At 37.8% G+C, this 23,471-nt stretch overlaps 1 protein-coding gene, 1 long non-coding RNA gene and 1 pseudogene across 2 annotated transcripts; 1 reads left to right on the top strand and 2 right to left on the bottom strand.

The window, feature by feature from the left end:
• Positions 1–874: 874 nt before the first annotated feature.
• On the bottom strand, positions 875–7,072 carry LOC123583423. The gene is made up of 6 exons (XR_006704869.1): positions 7,048–7,072; positions 6,073–6,099; positions 4,627–4,650; positions 4,487–4,531; positions 3,067–3,195; positions 875–1,144 (listed from the first exon to the last, which is right to left on the bottom strand). It is a non-coding gene; the product is annotated as an uncharacterized LOC123583423 (long non-coding RNA).
• A 488-nt stretch (positions 7,073–7,560) lies between these two features.
• On the bottom strand, positions 7,561–18,333 carry LOC123596449 (alpha-S2-casein-like). The gene is made up of 10 exons (XM_045474941.1): positions 18,307–18,333; positions 16,126–16,188; positions 14,781–14,807; positions 13,830–13,853; positions 13,697–13,738; positions 12,575–12,601; positions 11,439–11,462; positions 11,301–11,345; positions 9,561–9,689; positions 7,561–7,662 (listed from the first exon to the last, which is right to left on the bottom strand). The coding sequence occupies exons 2-10, from the start codon at positions 16,174–16,176 to the stop codon at positions 7,561–7,563; spliced, it is 471 nt and encodes a 156-aa protein (XP_045330897.1). The 5' UTR covers positions 16,177–16,188; positions 18,307–18,333.
• Positions 10,126–10,222, top strand: LOC123596613 (annotated as a pseudogene).
• Positions 18,334–23,471: the final 5,138 nt, after the last annotated feature.

Consider the following 23,471-nt stretch of genomic DNA (forward strand, 5'->3'; position numbering starts at 1 on the left):
TCTTAAATAAGTGTTTTAAATGATCCAGGATGAAGCCCAGGTGAGTGGGAAAGTGTTGATGCCCAGTGGAAACAGGTGGGATGGAATGCTAAGGGGTAACCTCAAAACAAGATGATTCTTTGAAGTCCAGCAAAAAGTCCTCTTGATGTACTTGTTTCCCCTTCTCCAATATACATCACAAAGTGACTCTTTAGGCACAAATTGCAAGGCCATCAAGGCCTTGGCCCTGCCCTTTGAGCGCCTCCCAGCCCCCACTGCTCTCAAGCCATGCTCAGCTCCCTGGAGTTCTCTCCTTACTCTGCACAGAAACCAGCCTCAGTGAGGTTGCTCTTTCTGTGCTCTTCCTCTGATGATTAGAATGTGAGCACCGTGAAGCCAGGACCTTTTTTGGTTTTCTGTTGTACAATAACAACGAGAAAACGTTTGGCATATCATATGTGCTCAACATTTGTTGGAAAACAGTCTAACCACCAATGGAGGGCCTTAAAATGTTTCGGTTCCCAGTGCCTGACTCGCTTCTTATTGGGGTGATATTGTGGGCTCTCGTGTGGGCAGACAGGGACTGTGACTGCTGACTTGAGAATTTGGGTGAAAGTTGTTTGGAGTAGACACGTGGGAGCAGGAAGAAATCACAGAGATGTTATAGTGAGGACTAACCTGTGCTGAGGAACCACTGTAGTTGGGCCTATACACTGAAGCTTCTAAGGCATTAAGTCTACGAGGCACATGTAAGATAGAAGGCCCTGTGAGTTTACAGTTACTCCAGTGCCGTCCACATGGCCTGTTAGTTGTTAGAGAACTGGTTATTGTGGTAATAGTTGCCTGGTCTCTAAATATGAGGAATGGAAATAAAAACACCACACAGATAAAAATGCAGCTGAAATTTTAATGTTTTGGCAAGAGATGTGGGGTTCTGTGACTCCGCCATCATGCTGCAGACTTCAGTTAATCGTCGATACAGTTAAAATGATACCGCAATCCAGATCTAGCATATCCAACATGAACCAAAAGGAGGAATACAAACAGTGTTACACAATCTTCCTTTGGCTCAGGAGTGTTGCCCTTTCAAGAAGCAGTCAACATATTGGTATGAGGTGATATGATAGATGAAGAAACTATATAGAAATGATTTTTCCAGTCAAGCCTATAAAGAGAAAATTCTAGATTAGCCGTAAAATTTATATTCTAAAATATGCATATGTAATATGTGTACATTGTATGTGTACACATGTGTGCATAATACATATAAACATGCTGACATTCAGACAGGTAGAAATATAATTATTTACATTTAATAATAATTAATATTTATAAGTGCCAACAGAAAAGATTCTTAGCACGCATTTATATTCCAAATGAATAAATGATTGACAGATAATAGCCAGATTCTGCAATGGTTCTATTTACTGCCTGAAATAAGTGAGAAATATTTATATCTTTTAACACATTTGAAGGAATATTTTAATTTCCATCTACTGTTTTCAGCATAAAAAACATTACTACTTCTTAAATGACTATGTCTTGATTTAATTTGAATTTATCTTTAAACACTTGTATTAAGCAAAATGTCCTTTGAATTTTTTTTTAAATCTCTGTAAAAATAAATCCTTCATGCTTAATTTTATTAGATGCTTTTATGTATAGGTTTATTTTGTAAATCTTAACACTTAGGAAACTTCTTTATAAAGTTGTTTCTCTTTCTAAAGATAAAGTTGAGGATATGTGAGTCAGCATCTCATTTCTATCTATCAAGTCTCTCAATTAGTGGTATTCATGATAAGCTATTGCAAAATATAAAATGAATGAATAAATGAATGAATGACATCAAAGTGAATGTTCCTATTCAGAAAATACCACCACAGCCAAGCTTTTATCCATATCAATCATGTTTTTTTCTTCACATACAGTAATTTGGAAAAGTAGTCTAATCCCTTTTCATCATCAGGAGGACCAAACTGGTTCAGAGAACCAAGCTGTGGACCAAAGCCATGAAAGGTAAAAACCACCCCTCCATGTCATCTCCAGCTGGCATGTGTGTGCAGCGTAGCCTCAGTCGTGGAGAGTTTCAGAGGCAGGACACTAGGGCTTGACTTCTGGGTTAGAATCCTGCCTCTTGCACTGATTACACGCACTGTGATCACGGGCATTTTTTAAACCTCCCTGTGCATTGTTTACACCACCTACAAATTGCTGCTAATGGTACTACCCTCACTGATGTGAGCATGACAGAGGGTTTAGAACTGTGGCTGATGCATGCTAAGCACTCAGTAAATATCAGGCTTTACCATAGGATTTGCCATTGGCCATTTGCCATGTTGGCCACTTTATTATTTATTATTTTATTATGAACATATATGGGTTTTGACCAGGAATTTAAATGTGAAGATGTAACTTAAGAGAGTTGATACTAGAGTTCTCTTCACAAAAGAGAACTTTTTTTGTTTTGTTTTGTTTTTGCGTCTATATGAGATGATGGATACTTGCTAAATTTATTACAGCTGTTTCACTTCCTTAATTTCAAGTGTTTTTATAAAATAAACTAATACATTCTATATCTTCTCATCTCAAGGAATGGCTGCCAGAATCAAGCAAAATATATACACCAGTGATCAGGAAATTAAAATTCAATACAATCCAAATCTTTATCACTATTGTTATGATTTTACATTGTTAAATTTAACTGTATGATTTTTAATTTTAACTGCTGGTCTAGGTTTTAAGTTAAATTGGATTTAATTTCTATGTGAGAATTTAGGATTTTTACTTATTTTATATCTTTATATGCTTTTTATCAGAAGGCCAGAAGGGGCACCTGGGTGGCTCAGTGGGTTAAGCCTCTGACTTCAGCTCAGGTCATGATCTCATGGCTCCTGAGTCTGAGCCCCTCATCAGGCCTCTGTGCTGACAACTCAGAGCCTGGAGCCTGCTTCAGATTGTGTGTCTCCCTCTCTCTCTACCCCTCCCCTGCTCATGCTCTGTCTCTCTCTCTCTCATTCTCAAAAAATAAACATTAAAAATATTTTTAAAAAGGCCACGACATCTTACTTATTTAAAAATGAAACATACCAAAGTGAGAATGAATGGGTAAGTATTTTCCTTAAGGCGATTCCAAGGGTTCAGAGCTATCTGCTGTGGATGAACAGCCTGGAAATAGTGGGGGAAGGTGAACTTCTGTTGATACTGGTTGATTTTGACCTACAGAGAAATAAAATTATGAATCCCTACTCACATAATCTCTGGCAGGGTGCAAAAGACAGACAGAGGCAAATGAACTCTAGCATTACCTATTTAGATAACTTATAAATTATTCTAAGTAGACCTGGCAAAAAGAGAGTGAAGTTACATAGAAATTACTGTAAACATATTTACATTATAATATTGAAAAAAACTGATGGGCACAGAGATCTGGCATATTGCCAGTCACATATTTTATGTACATAGAATCTTCCTGCTTTCAAGTTCCTTAAGCCTATTCCATAAGCCTTATCATAGGTTCTTGTATGGAATAAAAGTAGAATTAAAATAACTATGTCCCAGAGAATAATTTCCAGTGCTTATGAATGGGAAGCTATGTTTTGAATTGCAAAGGACCAAGTTTTGGGTAGATCCATGGCTATAATACACAATTCAGAAGAATGCTACTGGAATCATGTTGACAAAATATAAAGGGAAATCTAAATACCAAAGAGAATTTCCTAAAATCAGACTGGTTTTCAGTTGGGAGGATTATGGTTGGAGATCACTGAAGGAAATCCTGCTTCCGTTATAAAACCTCCAGAGGACATTTTGACATTGTATAGGACGAAGATTAGAATAATACCTAATGCTGTTGGTGCATTTATTGTGTCCTTGGCATTCTCTTATGTAGTTTACATATATTACCCGAAATGATCTTCACAAAAGCCCCTCGGTCAACAGTGTATTTCTACGTTTACATTTCAGGTGACGGTAGTGTAGCTGACAGAGATTACGTACTTAAGAAATGTTACACACATAAAAAGTGGTGCAGCTGGAGTTGGAATACAAATATCTTGACCCCTAGCCTGTGTCCTTTCACTGAGCTACATGTGTCTCCAGCCACAATATTTGGTCTAAGAATGCCTGTGGTTCCAAAATAGTCTCCAAAAGACGTTAGTTTTGAGACATCAGGTCATGGCACTGTCCAAGAGAAGGAAGCATAGTCACTGTACATGGGTTCCAGGGCAGGTCGTTTGGAAAAACCAAATAGGATCCATTTTTGAGGTGTGCAACCATTTCAAAGTCACTCAGATAATTGCTCAAAATCATTTTTCTTAGAGATCAATCCATACCTAGCCACAAAAACAATGATTTCATATCCAGGGTGGATACAGAAATATGTCACAGAAATATGATTTATGTTGAATGTGATATAAAACCTTTATTTGGAATGAAATTATTTGTTATGACTTATTTGGAATAAACTATAATTTGTGTGAAGGAAAACTATAAGTTTGTTCAAAGTTACCAGCTGTTTCAGGTAATTCTTTTCTTCATCATTCAGCTGAACTTCCTGTTAAGAACCAAAAGCAACTTTGGTTATAAAAGCACAAAGGAAATCACTACCTGAGAAATTAAATGTATTTCATTTCAGGAAACACTGCTTACCTCAGGGGTCCCCTCAGTGGATTCCTTAGGGAAAGAAAGTACAAAGCAGTTTCACTTGGATGACACAATTGTATTTGCATCCAGCTACTTACGGCAGAGGAGCTAGGGCTGATGGAACACCTGAGAGCCAAGCCACTGTTTTCAAATCACAGTCCTAATTTGTGATGTCAGATTTAACCAGGAGCCAAAACACCGAAACTTTCACTGTGAGAGCCACACTGTGTGTTAACATACTAACACGTTGCTGAAAGATGTTTTCTTACGGTCTCCTCCATGTGCATCCAAACAAGGAAGAATGACCACCAAGAGGAGCAGATAACTCAGCGAGCACACAGAGCTGGTGAGGTGTGAGGGAAATGAGAGCCTGCAGGTCATTTCTGGAAGTGGCATGGGCTCTCAGGATGAGATCAGACGTGAAAGGACAGGAACGGTTCCTAGTATGACTCCTAGGGCTCTGATGAGGAAGACCTCTGTCCGGGCCACAGGCCACAGGACACCGGGCCACATCCAGGCTTCACCACCTCGCAGCAACCTTCCCATGGTGCTCCCCACCCAGCTCTTTCTGTCACAAGAGGTATTTGTGTACCACTCACCTACACAGCTGTAATGACCCACTCTGCTATTCAATCTCCTAAATCATGTGGGGAGAGGAAAACCATGGGGAAAGCAATTTTCAGACTCTTTTGTTCCTATGGGCTCTTGTTAAAGTGACGTTTCCGAAGAGTCAGAAGGAAAGTGCGTATTTATCTGAGAAGTTACACTAGAACAGTTAATCTTGGCTAAGTAATACTTAGTGCCATACCCCCAAGTAACTTTGAGTTGAGCATTTTTGTCACACGCTTTTTCTTTATCTTTGTTGTATATTTTGATGTTTGTTAAAAAGTTGGCAGCTTCTCATTTCTGTGAGATAATATATGAGCTGAAAATGTGCTGTCCTGGAGAGACCAGTTGTTTCTTTATTTTAAAAGAAAGCAGCTTAGAAAGTGAGCTGCTAAAAGTCTTCTTAAGAAATTAAAACGATGAGTAAAAGCAACCAAACTCTAAAGACCACGAGAGCGGAATCTGCAGCATTGCCATGTTGTTTGAATTGCCAGTAGAAATAGGCAAGTGTATGTCACCAACATGACCGTTACTGTGACAGGCAAAAACAAGCAATAACCCGAGAAAAAAAAAATGAGGCTTTCAAAAAATTGTAAAAATCAGTCCGATTTTTAAAAGTAGTGTAAAAGACAGAAAATATAATTAGATGTAAATGAAAACGTCCGATGGAGAGAATTGAGAACAATTATAGGAAATACAATCCAGGGGCCAAAGAAAAATTGCATTTCTTAGGCAATTAAAATGATGATTTTTGGGTTTATTAAGAGACCAAATTTGCAGGCATGTCACTTCTTCTCATTAACATTTTAAACCCGATGTAGCAGTATATAAATAAAAACAGCTTACCATATCAACAATCTTCCCTGAAGTTTCCTTAAAGAAAGCAGAGAAAAGTGAAACCCATTTCATTCCATCGGGTATACAGAATTTCCTTTGGAATACAACAAGAAAACCAACGTTCCATAAAGAAAGAAGAAAAATGTATTCATTTCCATTCTTTGAGTTGTATCTGAGTTCCCCAACCATGGAAACACACTGATTGTGTTGTATTAGAATGCAAACTCCAGGTGGAATATGATTCCCTTCTTTTAGTTGTTGTATCTCCAAGCCTTAGAGTCATGTAAGGAACATAGTACTTGAGAAATACATATTTCTGAAATAAATATCTACTTGAATTTAATGACTTCTAATATGAAGTGTGCGTTTAAATGTGTGTGTTTGCTGCAAAGTACAGTAAGTGGGTGTTTGTATAGAGAAGCATTTCTTCAAATCTGTGTTTTGGGTGGCTTTTATGTAAAATTTCTACTAGAATAAATTTCAGGAAAAATATTTGCTCAGCATTTGCTTACATGAGCAAAGATAGTCACAATAAATGAAAAAGTCAGGATTTTGTAAAAATCAAAACCACGAAATGCTGAGATCACCTCTCCTCATGGGACACATGGATTTTAGTTCATGATTTGAGTCTTGTGCTTCTTTTTTTTTTTTTTTTTTTATTTAAATTTTTTTTTTTAACGTTTATTTATTTTTGGGACAGAGAGAGACAGAGCATGAACGGGGGAGGGGCAGAGAGAGAGGGAGACACAGAATCGGAAACAGGCTCCAGGCTCTGAGCCATCAGCCCAGAGCCCGACGCGGGGCTCGAACTCACGGACCGCGAGATCGTGACCTGGCTGAAGTCGGACGCTTAACCGACTGCGCCACCCAGGCGCCCCGAGTCTTGTGCTTCTTAAAGCAAGGTACATGCCATGTATTTTATAACCATTATGACATTTGAAAATAACTTTAAAAGTTGATTTAATTTTAGTGGTTCTGACTCACCTCCTGGGAGACGCTGGTAGATTCCTTGAAGAAGAAAGGAAGAAACAATGCATTTCAGTTATGTATTCATATAAATGTCATTTTGCCCCAACCAGCTTCCCACTTTCTCATAAAGGAAGTACAAGGAGCCAAAGTAGGCCTAGCCTTAGGTGGTATCAGGGTGTCTTTAGGCATTTAGCTTATGCAGCATTGGTAGGAAGATATTTGGAAATTAGAACTTGATGTATGAAGTTGAGTCCTTACCCCAAGTCGGATTCCTCTCAGCCATTTTGTCAAATTGAGGATGGGCACCAGGACTCCTGGAGTCACATTATTATTCAGTGACCTCTAGCAAAGGAAATGGTGTTGAACATTTTTGCTCAGTCCCTTAGCACACAAATCTGATCTTGCTCACTTTGACTATGTAGGGTTTTAGTCTGCTCCCCTAAATGTTTGTGATCTTTGCCACAATTTATGTCTTCTTTTTCTGTAATTCCCTAACCAACTTGATGCATGCAAAATAGAAATTGAGAATCAAGACTGTCTTGTACAGACCTTAATCTCTGTTTCTGGATGCCATGTTTCTGTCCTCACAGGAAAGCCCCTCACCTCACTGGAGGACAGGTACTCTTTTTCCTATATAGGAACAAACATAAGTTTCAATTGTATGGTCCAATGAAATGACTATCATGTGGAAATACCGTTTCCTTTTTAGGAGGACTTTAGTTGAATTGGGCTTCCTTTGCCAAAGTCTCATGGTTTCCTACATAGTAATACACAAATAACTCCGTACGTGAAATAAATTATTGTTCTAACTTAACGTATTTTTATATTTAGGAGCTGCTTGAAGTGTTGCATTGTAGATATTAAAGTTGCCATAGTTTTTTAACATACGATATTATCGGTGGAAATTAGACAATAGTACATGAGGAAATACTACAGTAATTTAACATAATTATGGGTTCTCAGGTAGGAAATATACACTTAGTTTGATGATCAATGCTAAATATATAATATTGGGCAGGTGTTCTCTATCAGAGGCAAGTCCTAAAGATGAAAGCATTTTCTTGATATACATCACTGACATAAAATTCCAACTGTGGCAGAAGCACTTGTGTATTAGTCACCTGCTAGTGACTGCAGTTCATGATTAAGTGAGCAAAAGTGTAGAGGAGAAGGAATGACTGAGGCCACCTACAGAATCTAAAAAAGGGAAGAAGGTGGTTAAGACTAGTGAAGTCTATGGGAAAAGGAACTGTTGTCCCATGTAAAATTGATCACTGAAGTAGCTTGCTTCTCTTTGCCTGCATTGAATTTATTAGCATTTGCAATTGTCTACCTCCTCTTGACTATTGAATTGGCTTTAATGTTAAGGAGACATCAAGTCTCATTAAGTAAATGAGGCAAGAAAGATTCTGACTGCCTTAGGTAGATGGTGGTCTTCTGAGATGTAAATTGAGGGTCAGAGGAGGGGTTGGTATGGAGTTTCTTAGGGTTTGCAGAGTAAAGGAGTAATTGGAAATTCTCTTTAAGTGACAATTACATAACACTGACATATTATATGTATATAGCTATTTTTATTTACTCTAAGATCACTGAAGCTTTTTCCTACGTAAACTGGTAAATTTCACGTGATATTGACATATGACTTCACATAGCTTCCTTGTTTTACCCAGAATGAATGCTATGGAAACAAGCTGACTTTCTCATCCTATTTCAGGTGGGGTCACTGCTTTCTTTGTTGGTTAATAGCTCAAATCCACATAATCTATGAATTTTGCTTCCCAAATCTGCCATCTTCTGGACACAAGAGTTTTTCTGCCCAAATGAAGAAACATTTTGACCTTTAGGTTGTTCCTTAGGCATGTGGCATTCTAACCAAGGTACTAAAGCTTACTTCCCCTCATGGTGGTGATGGTATCTTTAACCTCCATGGGTCACCTAAGCAAATCATTCCCATTCAAGAAATAGGAAGCACAGAGAGGGAGGTGATTTCCCTAAAGTCTCATATCTTGTTCATGGCAGGTCTGGCACTCCTTTCCAGGACTTCTGACTCCACATCTCACATCGTTTACAGTTAAGTGCCCTCTCCTATGGTCAGTTTCCTGCTCTGCCACTTAGTCCTTGTGTTTGACAGAGTCCCTTAGCCAAAGATGATTTATGAATGCAAGTGGAGATGTGAACTGGACTGTTGACAAATGATTTCATGTCTTTCATTTCAGTTCCCTTAGTACAATGGAGATGATATTCTCTTGGTCTGCCTCCTTCAAAGACAACTGCCAGATTCAAGTAAAATGACCTAGAAATGAATACTTAGGACAGTTCAACTTATTCTTACTCAAAATTGGTATTACAAATGCTATATTTATAGCATTTTGAGTATATGATTTGTGACTTCATTTCTGACCTAAAGAATTACATTTAAGTTTGTTGCACTTTCTACATTTAAAGGGATTGACGCATTGTTTCTCTCCTGTTAATTTTTTTTCTTTTACAAGAATGTCAGAAACCAACAAACAAAACGTAGAACTCACCAGAAGGGGAAATAGATGATAGCCATTTGTCTTAATGTGATTCCATGGGTTCCTAACACTGTGCTGTTGATGATAAGCCTCAAGATACTGGGGAAGATTCCATGCCTGATAAAATTGGTTGATTTTGCTCTGTAAGAAAAGAAATATGCCAGGATTTAACATCAGAATGGAATCTTTTCTATGGGCCAGAGCTTATATGGACAAGATAAAGTGAATTAAAACTTGATTTAGATAAAATCTCAGTGATGCCAAACTGATCAAAGACATTTCTAACCCAAAATTGACTGTTACAGATATTTACTATCTCCATTCATGGAGTGAACTTCAGTGCTTGCTTCTGTAGCACATACACTAAAATTGGAAGGAGGGGCGCCTGGGTGGCGCAGTCGTTAAGCGTCTGACTTCAGCCAGGTCACGATCTCGCGGTCCGTGAGTTCGAGCCCCGCATCAGGCTCTGGGCTGATGGCTCAGAGCCTGGAGCCTGTTTCCGATTCTGTGTCTCCCTCTCTCTCTGCCCCTCCCCCGTTCATGCTCTGTCTCTCTCTGTCCCAAAAATAAATAAACGTTGAAAAAAAAATTTTAAATTGGAAGGATACAGGGAAGATTGGCTTGGCCCCTGCACAAGGATGACATAGACTGAACCTCAGAATTAAAGATGCAGTCTAGCTACTTGAACGCTTCCACATGGAAATAACTGAATGTACAAAAGGAACAGAAAGTATAAGAAATGGAGTGGAGAATCGTTTAAAAAATCAAACAAAACCACCGTCTGAGTTTTCATTTCTGTTTCCATAGCTGGTTAAGAAAGCCTGGTTCTCATGTCACGGAACACTCACCTTCTATTCATAATCTGTTATGAAGTTACCCTTTAGTGAACTGATGATATATGTGGAGTGATTTGGATCCTACAGGTCACATATGTCTAGCTGAACAAATTCTACCTTGATTTGGCTTTGGGTGTTTGCCCATATGTTAGTGTAGAAATTGAATGTGAAATCACTTAATTCTTAGAAAGATTCACTTCACACTGATGATAAGAAAATCAGTTTGTAAAAGTCAACGTGTCTTTAGAATCGCATGTGGATAAGTGTCAGATGGACACATGATTATGATAAGGATGATAGAAGGAATGTTATTAGCAATATCTAGAAAGACTAGTAGAGATATTAGAATGTTCTAAGAATAAATGGTTTCATTTGAGAGGTCTCGCTTTTAAATGCTCAATGGGAAGCAGTTCCTGTTAGAATGCATTTAGAGCATATTTTTCCTATGTGTATAAATTCAATAGCAATTGGGACCTTTGGTGCACATTTTTGTGTTTCGAGGATTCTGTTAAATAGTTTACATATCTAACTCCAGAGAGGGGTTATCAGATCTCTTACAGTCGGGGTAATAATAGTTAAAAGCTTTTTACCTTAACATATCAGGTTTTGCTACTTGAAAGAGAAGTTCAGTGAGCAGTTATGTACTTTGAGACCACAGTGATAGATCACTTAAATTTAAGAACACTCTTCCTGAGGCTTGTAACTCTTCCTAATTTATTGGGTCATACATTTTACTGAAAACTTCTGTTTAAGAAAATCTTTACATATCCTGATCACAACAATTGAACAAAGTAATTTTTAACACAAATTTGGTGTGAACTATGTCATAGGGAACATCCAATAAGTGATCATCTGGGAGAGAAGAGTTGTCAAACAGATTCTTTCACTGGAAGTAATTAATTATCTGAGAAATTACCAGTTGATTGAGGTAGACCTTTTCTTCCTCAGTCAGCTCAATTGTCTATCAAAAAATAAAGCACATATTAGACAAAGATAAGCAAAACCCCAATTCATAATGTTGTTAAGTTAATTTTTAAAAATAATGATTACTTACATCAGTAGGGACATCACCAGTTTCCTAGTGTGACAAATAAAGAAATAGCTTATTTAAATGACGTAGCAGTAGTTGTCTCTAAACAATATGATAGAAAGGGAAGGGCAATAACTGAATAGCCAGAGTCCAAGCTACTAGCCTGAGAAATCAAGTATATATTAGCAATTAAGTAAGTTAAACTATTAATTTTCACAACTGTCTCTCTCATTTTGCGCCACTATAAAACCATGACTCTAAATATGTCTTATTTCAAAAACATTATCAATCTTAAGTTGCCAATTTTACATGCTGACAGTGTAGACAGGTGTCCCCAAATAGCAAAATAGACCAGGTGGGCTGTGTGGGAAATGAGGCCTTGTGGCTCTTTGTGGAAATGACAGTCATGGCCTGAGACTCTCAGTTTGCATCTGGAATGTGGAAGTGGACAAAAGATCAAGCAAGTTTCCCAAGTCATAAGCCGGGAAGAATCTAGGCAGTGCCCAAGGCACAATGGTCTGGACCGTGACCCATGAAGATGTTTCCTGCTCCTTCGGAACACTCTCACACTGTGACTTTTGCTACCATAGAAGGTGTTTCTTGTACTGGTGACCTACACATGTCTTTGCTCCAACGCTCAACTCAAGCTCCTTAAAAGTGGTTCCCAAAGCTTAATGTGATGCATATCACATAGTGGCCTGCCTGAAATGCAGATTGTCTAGTTGCAACTCAAACTTTCTGATTCAGTATGTGTGAGGTAGGGCCGATGACTTTGTGTTTCTCATAATTTCTCAGGTGCTTCTGATATTACTTACATCGTGACAATCTGTATGAACTGCTTCTCTAAAGAATCCTGAGAAGTTTTCGAAAGTGAAACCACAGTGAAGGCAATTGGCAAGCTCTTGATTTGGCACAGGGTTGATTTAAAATGCAGTTTCTTATGGATTCATATACGTATTTTCAGAGAGATCAGGGTAGAACAAACAATTCTTCTCAGGAAGATTGTCAATTGCAGTCACCAAAGATATTTTTAGAACTTTTCCATTACATCCTTTAAATGTTTAGACGTGGATTTGCTAAGGATTATCAAAGTACTGACTAACACGAAAGCTGCCATTTCTTGAAATAGCTCTTTGGCTTTAACATAAACAGGATCTTACCTCACTAGATGAACTGGTGGCAGATTCCTGAGAAGTGAAAAGATAATATAATAATACAAATCTGGCACAAAAGAAATTGAATCTTCAACATTATTTTTGAATATCAGTAGTTACTTTATATGTGCTTCGTAGTAATTACCTACTTGATGATTATTAGGAAACATTAAAATGTATTGAAATAGAACACTTAAATCGATTTTTAGAGATAATTATTGCAAATGACCTTGGTAAACCAATGGGAAGACAACAATACACTTTATATATGCTCCTCATGCTTTTATTTTAATACATACTTATTTTAATGTATATTAGAAAGTATATAACCAAGTCAATCAAACCAGTGACTTGGGTAGACTTGATAGAGACTTTCAATTAAAAGCAAATTTAGTTACTACTAAAAGGGTAAATTTTTGAGAAACTATAAATATCAGCCTAACTCATTAAAACACAAAAGGACCAGGTCAAGGGCTGTATTTCTCCTGGCAACTAACTGCGGAGGAATTTACTGGATATGTTGATTCATGCGCAAATAAAAATTCAATTAATTAGTCCTCAAATTAGGACAAGTGCATGGTTTTGCCTTGTTTTTCCAATATTCTTGATATCGAATATATTTATCATCTCTGCTAACGTGTAACTTTACTCAAAGCAATTTTATACTAAACAATATGATGAGATTTGAAATCAAGATTATTATCTTAATGGGAATGCAGCGAGTGTCCTCCTTGAGAGCAGCCAAAGTCAGGGCTGATCTAATCTTGATTCAAGAGAGAGTTGCTTCTCCATCATCTCTATATCGAATTTTTTGGCAGAAAGTGATGCTTATAAAATATAATGGTCATGAGGTCCGGAATTGGGACGGAGAAGGGAACATGATGGACCATATATAAGAACCCCTGTAGAAAAATGGCATTTTGAAAACTTGGGTCACAAATGGAACACAAATGCTTCCCTGGAATCCTTTTCACATAGTTTCACAACAAATAAGACCATGAAAACATCACCCATTTCACACTCAGAGGTGAACAAACACTACTTATATGAGCAAAAGTGAAAAGAACATAATTGTTAGAAAAGATACCATATTCATCAAGCAAAAAGATATGAATGAATAACTTTTACCTGATTGGTTTGGATGACCACATTATTGTCCTGCCTATATTTCTGCAAAAAAAATACATACTGTTTATTTCAGAGCCTATGTGAAAATGAAAAAGTACTTGAAATGTATTTAATGACAAGAGTTCTGACTTACTTCTTCAGAGAGGATGGCAGATTCCTTAGCAAAAGAAATTGATAATGAATTTTTATTCCTTAATTACGGAATTTTTACTTATCCTCCCTAAGAAAGTACCCTTTCACATACATTATCCAGGATGTCAAGATAGAATATTAGTCTTTGACAGAATTAAAAAGTGAATTTGACCTAATTTTTTTCTCCTTAGATACCTAGCTCATTATGTTTTAGTTAAGTAACTTATACTGCACTCTCGTATTATAAGATTGCACAACTACAACATTTTTGCAAATACCGACAGCAGGGAAGAAACAATTTACTACTCCTCTGCATAGAACACTTTCCCTTCTTTCTTTCTCTCTCTTTCTCTCCCTCTCTTTCTGCCTTCCTTCTTCCCTTTTGTTCTTTTCTCTCTTCTTTCTTTTTCTCTCTTTCTTTCTTTTTATTTCTCTTTCTTTCTTTCTTTCTTTCTTTCTTTCTTTCTTTCTTTCTTTCTTTTCTCTCTTTTTGAAATGGAATACAAAGCAAGGGAGCAGGGTAATTCTTTGAGTGACTTTAAAGAAGTTTTGTGCACATGTTGTGTATCCCTGGGCAACAAGAAAATTAAGAAATTAGCACTTAATGTGGATTCAAATGTGCGGGAGTCTCCTACTGCAGAAGAGGATAAAATAGATCCTGTCATTGCGTTCACGGCATGCAAAATGCTCACTGTTCCTCCTGTGCTATTATTACTATTATTGGATAGTGGCTTGAGAAATAAATGAAAAAAAGGTATAAATCTCATCCTAGTATAAGTGGAAGCACAGAGTTTGGTTTACTCTTTTCAAATTTTGTAGCAATGACTACACTTCTTGTTTTTCAGGATTCCGTAGCTCTAGTGTTATTGATCACAAAAATGAGGATAATTAACCCAGTACATGTTATGTGCTACTAGGTGCCAGGAATTGTCTTCACAATAATGTGCCTTACCTCACTGGAGGAGAGCTGCTTTAGCTCCTATATAAATAACAAAAACAAACAGAAATTTAACTTTTATGGCTTATTTAAAATGCCAAGGTGATTCTCTGCCTCTACTGTTCAATAGCAATGATTAAAACAATTTCTTTGTAACCTAGGGAAATAGGGAATAGAAATCAGGCCTCCTTCAAAATATTGTTCCAAATACAATCAGTAAACCATGATACTGTTACTTATAAGTTGCCCGGACAACTGTGACAGTCCTTTTGAATATCCTGATTTAGTACTGGCTAGTGGCACCTCCCAAACTGTAGCCTAGTAACCTTGTGGATTAAGAGGTATGATTAAGGCCAATGACTCTGTAGAAAGGAAAGCAGGAGGGTGATTATGTCTAGTGGAGTTTAAGAGCAAAGAGGTCATTGATGCTATACAGTATTGATAACTGAAGCCTTTTTGTTGTTTTTTGAAGTAACTTGTTCTTATCAGAAATAAGGGTCTCACTTTAGATTTATTCTTAAATTGGCTAGAAAGGGAAGAAGGCACAAATCCTTGTCTGCATGTGTCTCCTGGATGTGGGGACACACGTTAGGGCAAAGGCTCTGAGCACCACAAGGAAACTTGCCCTTGTCACACAGTTTGATGTTGGGGTGGGAGGGAAGTGGGCGTGTGAGTTCCCCCGAAACAGTGTGGGAATAATGCTGATAGACCGGCATGATATATACTAAAATACATACGTAAACATGTGTATGTATATCTGTGTTTGTGAAGCTCTTTCACATGCTTTATCTCTGATATACTCATTATTTTGTGACATGAATGTTACTATTGTATTCTCGCTAGGTCATTGGGTGAATAATTTACAAAGTTTCCACTCAAATCCAGACGTACAAACTGTCCCCTGTCACTAGTCCTTGTTTTGTATTTTCACATCATGATTTCTCAACTGCTTGTATCAAGAATAGTGAAATTCTGTCATTTCATTGACAGCTGACTGTCGAATTCCAAATTGTAGTGGTGGGACCTGCTTACAATTTGAGAGACATGCCAGGGAGTGGAGAAAGCTCCTCTGGAAAATTCCATCAATTAGCCAACATAGGATTCAGGGGAATTTATGCCTCCCTCCCTATGGCGATAGCTTCCTTGTCATTATCGCGAAATCACTTCATAAAGGTTTGTTCTTCTTCACAGTCCGCATAATGCAGGCCCGTACTATCCTCGGTCATACATTAAAGGGCTACATCCTTAGCCTCTCTTCCATTGCTGCCCACATCTGCATCTTCTGAGTGTAGTAAAAAGGTCACTCTGATGTATCTAAGTAAGAAAGGATCCCATTATATGTCCCATTATCCTTACTTACATGCTTTGCCAGAGCCACAGCCAAAAGGCAGGTAAAGAGGAGGAACTTCATGGTTACTCGGGGCTGCAAAAACGTATATGGAAGACCAAGAAAAGATTTCAGCTTCTACAAATTACATTCTCTGACATTTCATGTTCTATTATTATCTTTACACCAGGTAATGGAGAAAGGGCACCGAAGAGGACTAAAAGTAGATGCTTTTAAGGAGCTCGTGAATATGAATGTATCACAGTTTATTTTGGAAGAGCCATTTATGTCGTTCTCAATCAACAAGACATAATGTAATGCCATGCTTGCCGAAATGTGGAAGGTTCATTCAGACATAGTCAGTTCAAGGGATTATTCTCACTGACAGGCCTTTTGTGAAGACCAACTATCAGAAACACAAAGCACAAGAGGCACTCTTTTAAATCAGATACAGGTGAGGCAAAATGCAGCCTGGCTCCCTCCTAAGAAGTAGCAGGTGGCAGTGATTGGGTTAGACATCAGGTGTCCTCCTAGTTCCAGCTTGACCCTGGACTTGGCTGCTCAAGTGTTCGCTAGCCTGGGACAACACTAGGTCTCATTGACCGCATCCAACAAATGGGACTGTGACTCTAAGTTTGCCTCCAGCCAGCTCACTCTCTAATTCTATGGCTACAAACAAATCCATGAGGTATTTGACCGATTCGAGTTTTTTCCCTGTGATTAAGTGAATAAGCAAAGATTAAAATAAGGTTATTCTGTTGTATTTTCCATATATTTTACTTATCATAGTTTGCATATTTAAAATCTACTTTGAAGAGTAATTTTAATGTTTACCCAAACAACTTCAAAACGTTTGTGACCCATACTTATGTGAATGAAGACGGCATATATGTACATGTACTAAATTATCTGTCTTAATCCTGGATTGTATAATATTAAAATAATTCCAAGTCCATAATATAAAACCTCTCGGCTTTACACTGATTAGTAATGGCATAGAGTTGATGTGATATTTTTCTCTTCTAAACAAAAATAATGTTTCATCCATATGGTATGCAGAAGACATATTTCACATTGCCAAAGGATTATTTAAAATTGTAAGGGGTTGGGGCGCCTGGGTGGATCAGTCGGTTAAGTGTCCGACTTCGGCTCAGGTCATGATCTTGTGGTTCACGAGTTCGAGCCCCGTGTCGGGCTCTGTGCTGACAGCTCGGAGCCTGGAGCCTGCTTCCGATTCTGTGTCTCCCTCTCTCTCTGACCCTCCCCCCATTCATGCTCTGTCTCTCTCTGTCTCAAAAATAAATAAACGTTAAAAAAATTTTTTTTTAAAAATAAATAAAATTGTAAGGGATAGTTCATTGCTTTTGATGAAATAGGTGCATTTTATATATCTGTTTGCATATCATTCTTTCTTAGAGATAGTATTTCACATAGGTGAAAGAAATGAAACATGTAAAACTGCGAGTTCTTAATTAGACATATATTTAACATGTTAGATGGACATTTGAAAGAGTTGTAGGGATTCAACAACTGCTATACAGCAAATACTGTGCCTGACTCCGTATAATATTCAATGTATTCTTCAAAATAGCTTTGTGTTTTCTGTATCATCTCCAATTTCTAAATAAAAATATGGTCCCGGAACTACACACCAAATAATCAGTTGCTGACGATCTAGAAGCCTGGTACTTTGGTCCTTCCTCCAGAAAGAAACATTGCACTTTATGAGATAGAGAGTCACAGGAAATATTGCAGTGTCTACATATTAATTGCATATTTATTTATTAATTACTTTATTATTTTGTTTTATTTTAGAGAGAGGAAGAGTAATTGATGGAGAAGTGCAGAGGGAGAGAGAAAGAGAGAAACTGAGAGAGAGAGAGAGAGAGAGAGAGAGAGAGTCTTAAGCAGGCTCCAGGCCCAGTACAGAGCCTGACACTGGGTTTGATCGCACAACCATGGGATCACGACCTGAGCCAAAATCAAGAGTCAGATACTCGACTGACTGAGACACCTAGGAGCCCCTAATTTCAAACAAAACAAAACAAAAAAAACCCCAAAAAACTAAAAAGAAGATAAATGATTAGCTTGTATTAATTAAAAGAAAATTCCTCAAAATTATAACTTTTTATAAGTACTTAAATGTTTTTTAATATGTTTGAAATATCTTTTACTAGGCCATCATAGGAGAGAAAGAACATATATAAACATTACCTTGCTCCCCAAATGGAAGACCAGAGGACCAGGCAGGGAATGATCTCTGATGGGTTATGTCAGTACTATTTAAATGTTGTTCCTCCATGATATGTTAATTTTGTGGTTCAAAATCCTTAAAAAGCCAGTTGAATTCTAAGAAGTCCCTCTGATTAGAAATTGTTTTTCTTCCGATTTTTCCCCCCGCAGATTCCAAGGAATGTGTTCACACACTTTGATTTAGAGCATGATAGCAGGAAATGAGGATGTTGTAATCTACAATGATAATCTGTATTTTGTATGTGGCCTTCCTCTGCTATGAATTAGTTTGTTGATTCAAACAAATTTCTTTTTTTTTTTTTTTTCCTTTTCTCCTGGCACCTCCTTTGCTGCATAAGAATGTGGTGTTTTCGACAAAAAAATAGTTCTCTAATGCTTTTCCAGCTGTCAAATACCCTGGAAAAAAATTCTGGAATGAATTTTTTCTTTGTCTCTCTGGATTTTGCTTCTATAAAAACGCTATCATCATAATAAAAATAATAATATTGTCTAATCTAATGTAATGATTTTACAACTTGGCACTAATGTGTATGAAGTGATACATATTTCTATGGAAATGACTAAAACGGATTACAAATTCATAAAACAACATTTTCATTGCAGGTGTTAAAAATGTATAATAAAGGCCCAGGTGTAAGAAAATAAGATATAATGAGACCATGGCTTCCCTAGGAGTGCAAGCTTCTTGTGAAAGGCAGAGTTAATACTCAGAAGACTATTTTGACTTCTACAGTTAATGCCCCAATCATGACATGTCTTCTAATTTTTAACATTAGGACAAGAGTTGAATATTTATGTGAATCTGATTTTCATATATTGCTAACTGTTTAACACTTTTGAAATATTGTGCGGGCCAATCAAACACAACATTATAGCCCCTGCCTAAGTGCCACCAGGATGAGACTCTTGTGCAAATGCCTATATGTAATTATTTGTGTTTATTGAGGAACTAGTCACATTAGGAAACCCCATTTGCTGGTTAGCTGACAATAAAGGTTTAAGCTTCAATATGTTAACGTATTTTTTGCAAGAGTTTTTCTAAAATTTATCATGCATACCATATACTTGTAAACAATAAAGAACAATTAGAGTATATGGTACTTAGCTGCCACTGAGAAATGATTTCTCCTAAAGTCATAATTTTTGGCCTCAAAAAATTGTGTTTGATTTTCCATTTTCTTTGTTGCTGTCAGTCAATTACATTGCATTGTATGAAACTATTTCATTGAATCACTTTTCCATCCAGAGTGGAGGAAACCTGACTAAACCATCTTTGTAGTTCCAGCACGTGCCCTGACACCTGGCATGTTGTAGTATTCAGTAAATTCTTTATTTTTACAGCTGGCCTTGCTTGCTTTTTCAGCCACCTTTCTGACTCGTATTTGATACTTTAAATTTCAAAGAGACTAGAGATCATGCAACCATGCTTTTTCATTTCTTTAAACGCCAATGAACTTTACTTTTTCTCTGACTTACAAATTACTATGAATGCACATGTACTTGTCGTTTTTCCTCTAAGACCTTTTCATGTGGGTAACTTCTTTCTCCTATATCTTCACTTCCTTTGTTTGCATTTGATCATCCCCTTAGTCTACAATGTTCTTGAGTTCTCTCTGGTCTCTGATGCCAACTCTTCAATTTGTGCTCCCAGGAGTCACACCACTAATTCACTCTTTACACTGACCCCCCAGCCTCTTGAAAGATGACATATGTGCAGCTTCTTCTCACTAACTTCCCAGTCCGCTGCCTCTGCACCGGACATCTCATCATCTCCCGCACAGTCAGTCCCCTCTAGTTTCAAACAGGTCTCCAACTTTTTATCAGCCATTTCCAAAATCTATGTCCCACAACGCCCTCACAAAACTTTTTAAAATAATAGATATTTCAGGTAAGTTAACTGCCTAAAACATTTCTCTGGCTTCTTATCATGTCTAAGGTAATACTGAAGATTGTTCTAATCATCTTCAAGGCCATCTGAATTTTGCACAGTAGATATCTGTGGCCTCAATTCTTGCTCCTTGTTGAGTGTCATTGACCCTTTTCCTGAGGTCACCATGGATGTTCACATCTCTGTGACTCCACATTTTGTCTCTGACCAAGGTGCCCGCTCACATTTTCTGTGGCAATACATGATAACTTCCTATGTGTTCTTTCAGATCAAACTCAAAATTGAACACACCTTTTTATTTTGTTTTGTTCTTAAAACTAGAAACACTTATTTATTTATTTAAAAAATGTTTTTAAAGTTTTTATTTATTTTTGAGAGAGAGAGAGAGAGACAGAACATGAGCAGGGGAGGGGCAGAGAGAGAGGGAGACACAGAATCTGAAGGAGGCTCCAGGCTCTGGGCTGTCAGCTCAGAGCATGATGCAGGGCTTGACTCACAGAGTGTGAGATCATGACCTGAGCTAAAGTCGGATGCTTAACTGACTGAGACACCCAGGTGCCCCCTTATTTATTTATTTTACAGGTTATTTCTTTATTTGAGAGATACAGAGAGAGAATGAGAGAGAGAGGGAGAGCAGGAGGAGCAGAGGGAGGACAGAGAGAATCCCAAGCAGGTTCCACACTGTCAGCATGGAGCTCATTGTGGGCCTCAAGCCCATGAACCATGAAGTCATGACCTGAGCAGAAACCAAGAGTCAGATGCTTAACAGACTGAACCGCCGAGGTACCGTTTGAATACAACTTTGAAATTACTCTCCAAATATCACAGAAACACAAATCCTTATATTTCTTGTGCAAATTTCTTCTATTTAATAAAAATAATATATACATATAAATATAACATTGATGCTGATATGTAACTGTAGTTCATTTAAGGTCGCAGACTTTGAGTCTGGAGTTCTCTTTTGTCCAGCAAGAGAGCAGATGAAGAATTGAATATGAGAGAGGTTGATAGCTAGGAGGAGACAAGAGCCCTGAGTAAGCGTCCTTGCTCTGTACTTATTAGGATCAGAAGGCTTATAAGTGTGATGGATGTGCAGAAAGAGACAATGAAACAGTGATCATTAACACAAGTGTGTGAGAGAATGGGGTTTTGATGCTATGCAGTGTGAGGGATTTGGGTCAATACAAAACAAAATCAAGGCACTGAGCAGATGGCTGTTTATGGTAGGCAGTAGGCACCTTGTCTGTTTATCTTAACTTGCCTAGAGGATAAGACAGAACATGCTACCTCAGGGTCAACAAGGCACTTGTTTTTTTGTTTGTTTGTTTTGCTAACTAGTTCGGGGCAATTTCACCCTGCTGCCATGGTCTTACACCCTGTTTACCTGTTTTTGGTCTTTCACCCTGTTTACCTGTTTACCTATTGTCCAATGCTTTCATCTTATGGAAATGGCTTCCTGATCTATGCTTTTTTTCTACACTGGGGTCGCTTTTGCCCTGTGGCCGCTTTCTGCTCTAAGCTTTGTCAACCCACTGGTGCAAGCTCAGGGAATTCCTAAACTTATTCCCCACACTTTAACAAATAATTATTGAGAGCTAATATGTGCTGGGAGCTCCAATACACACTTAGAATAGACCATGCAGACAAGCAGCAAAAATCTTAGACTTCAGGGAAGTTATACTGTAACTGGAAAGAGACATAACAAACATGATAATTAAATAATAGGTGGTTGGTCTGATTGTGATATACACTAAGAGAAAATTGATTTGGAGAAGGGAGTTAAGAAATTTGGGAGGGAAGGCTTTTCAGTATTAGATAGTGTGGCCAGGAAATGCCTTCCTGAGCAGGAGAGTAACAACTCAAGAACATAAGAAGTATACTATAGACATAGCTGGGAGAAGAGACTCCACTCCAGGCCGTGGAAGGGGAGCATGCCTGGTACTCTTAAAAACTACAACAAATAGAACAGTGCAGCTGGAGTTGAGAATACTTGGTGGATGAGTTTAGAGAAGCCATATGGCCAGGAACTACAGGATGTGGAGGCATCACAATGACTTTAAAAGAGTTTTACTCCATCATTTAGCTGCTGGCCATAATTGTGTATCAGGGACTAGATTCATCTTCTTGCTTTAAAGAACAAAAAAAAAAACCCTCAAAATATATGATACAACAATTTTAAGACTTTATACTACAGGAAAGGAAAATATAATCCCCAGGAAGAGAGAGAAAAGCCAGATAAGTCCTGTGATTAACCCAGTTCATCACCTGGAAAGAATTTACAAACTGTGGCACAAGAATTTGGGGCTTTAAAGCAATAGGCAATTCCCCTCAGTGGAGAGGAAGTTGTTGAGATTGCTGGAGGAAAGGACTGCACTTGATGTAACAGAATACTGAGAAGGAGAGCATTTCAAAGGCTGGAGAGGACTGCCCAGAGAAAAGACTTCTGGACATCTACAGAGGGTTGCTCTCATTCTTCTACTGAGTTTTCACGAGGGCAAATACATGTGAGGAAACCCCATGAGGCTGGGGGCTGTACATCACAAAGGAGCATGTTGTGCAATCCCTTGAATCCCTTGAACTCAAACGGGACTATGATAGACCAGGTTAGCTACAGCCAGGGTGGAAATAGCCTGTAAAGCACCTGTCATTGGTAGCATGCTTTAATAGAAGTGTAAATTTATCTGGAAATGAAAGCCTCTAATTGCCTCGATTGTCTAATAAAGCTTAAAAGCAAGCCTCTACGGTGAAAAATTGTTTACAGGTAGCTTCATTGTGACCCACAACATAAATCAATAACATTCAAAGGAATAAAAAAAATATTCAGCACCCCTCTCAAAAAGGCAAAATTCAATGCTTGGCATCCAGTCAAATTTACGTGGCATGGAGCAAAGAAGAAATATATGACTCACAATGAAGAGAAGTTTACATTGATATAAACAGACTCAGCAGTGACAAATAAGATGGAATTGGCAAACAAGCCTATTAAGAATCTTGGTGTAACTGTATTTGATGTGTTTAAGTAGAGGAAATCCTGAGCGTATTCGAAACACATGATGGTAAGATGAAAAGTACACTGAATGTAGGTAGTAGCATGTGTAAATGAAAAGAGTCAGGAACTTGAATATATAGCAAAAAAGTATCCAAAATAACATGGTAAAAGAAAGTGCCAAAAGAAAAAACAGTCCCTTGAAATATCTCTGGGGAAACCGTTTGTGAATACATATGTAATTGTAAC

Source organism: Leopardus geoffroyi, chromosome B1 (assembly GCF_018350155.1).
Source record: "Leopardus geoffroyi isolate Oge1 chromosome B1, O.geoffroyi_Oge1_pat1.0, whole genome shotgun sequence".
Classification (NCBI taxonomy): Eukaryota; Metazoa; Chordata; class Mammalia; order Carnivora; family Felidae; genus Leopardus; species Leopardus geoffroyi.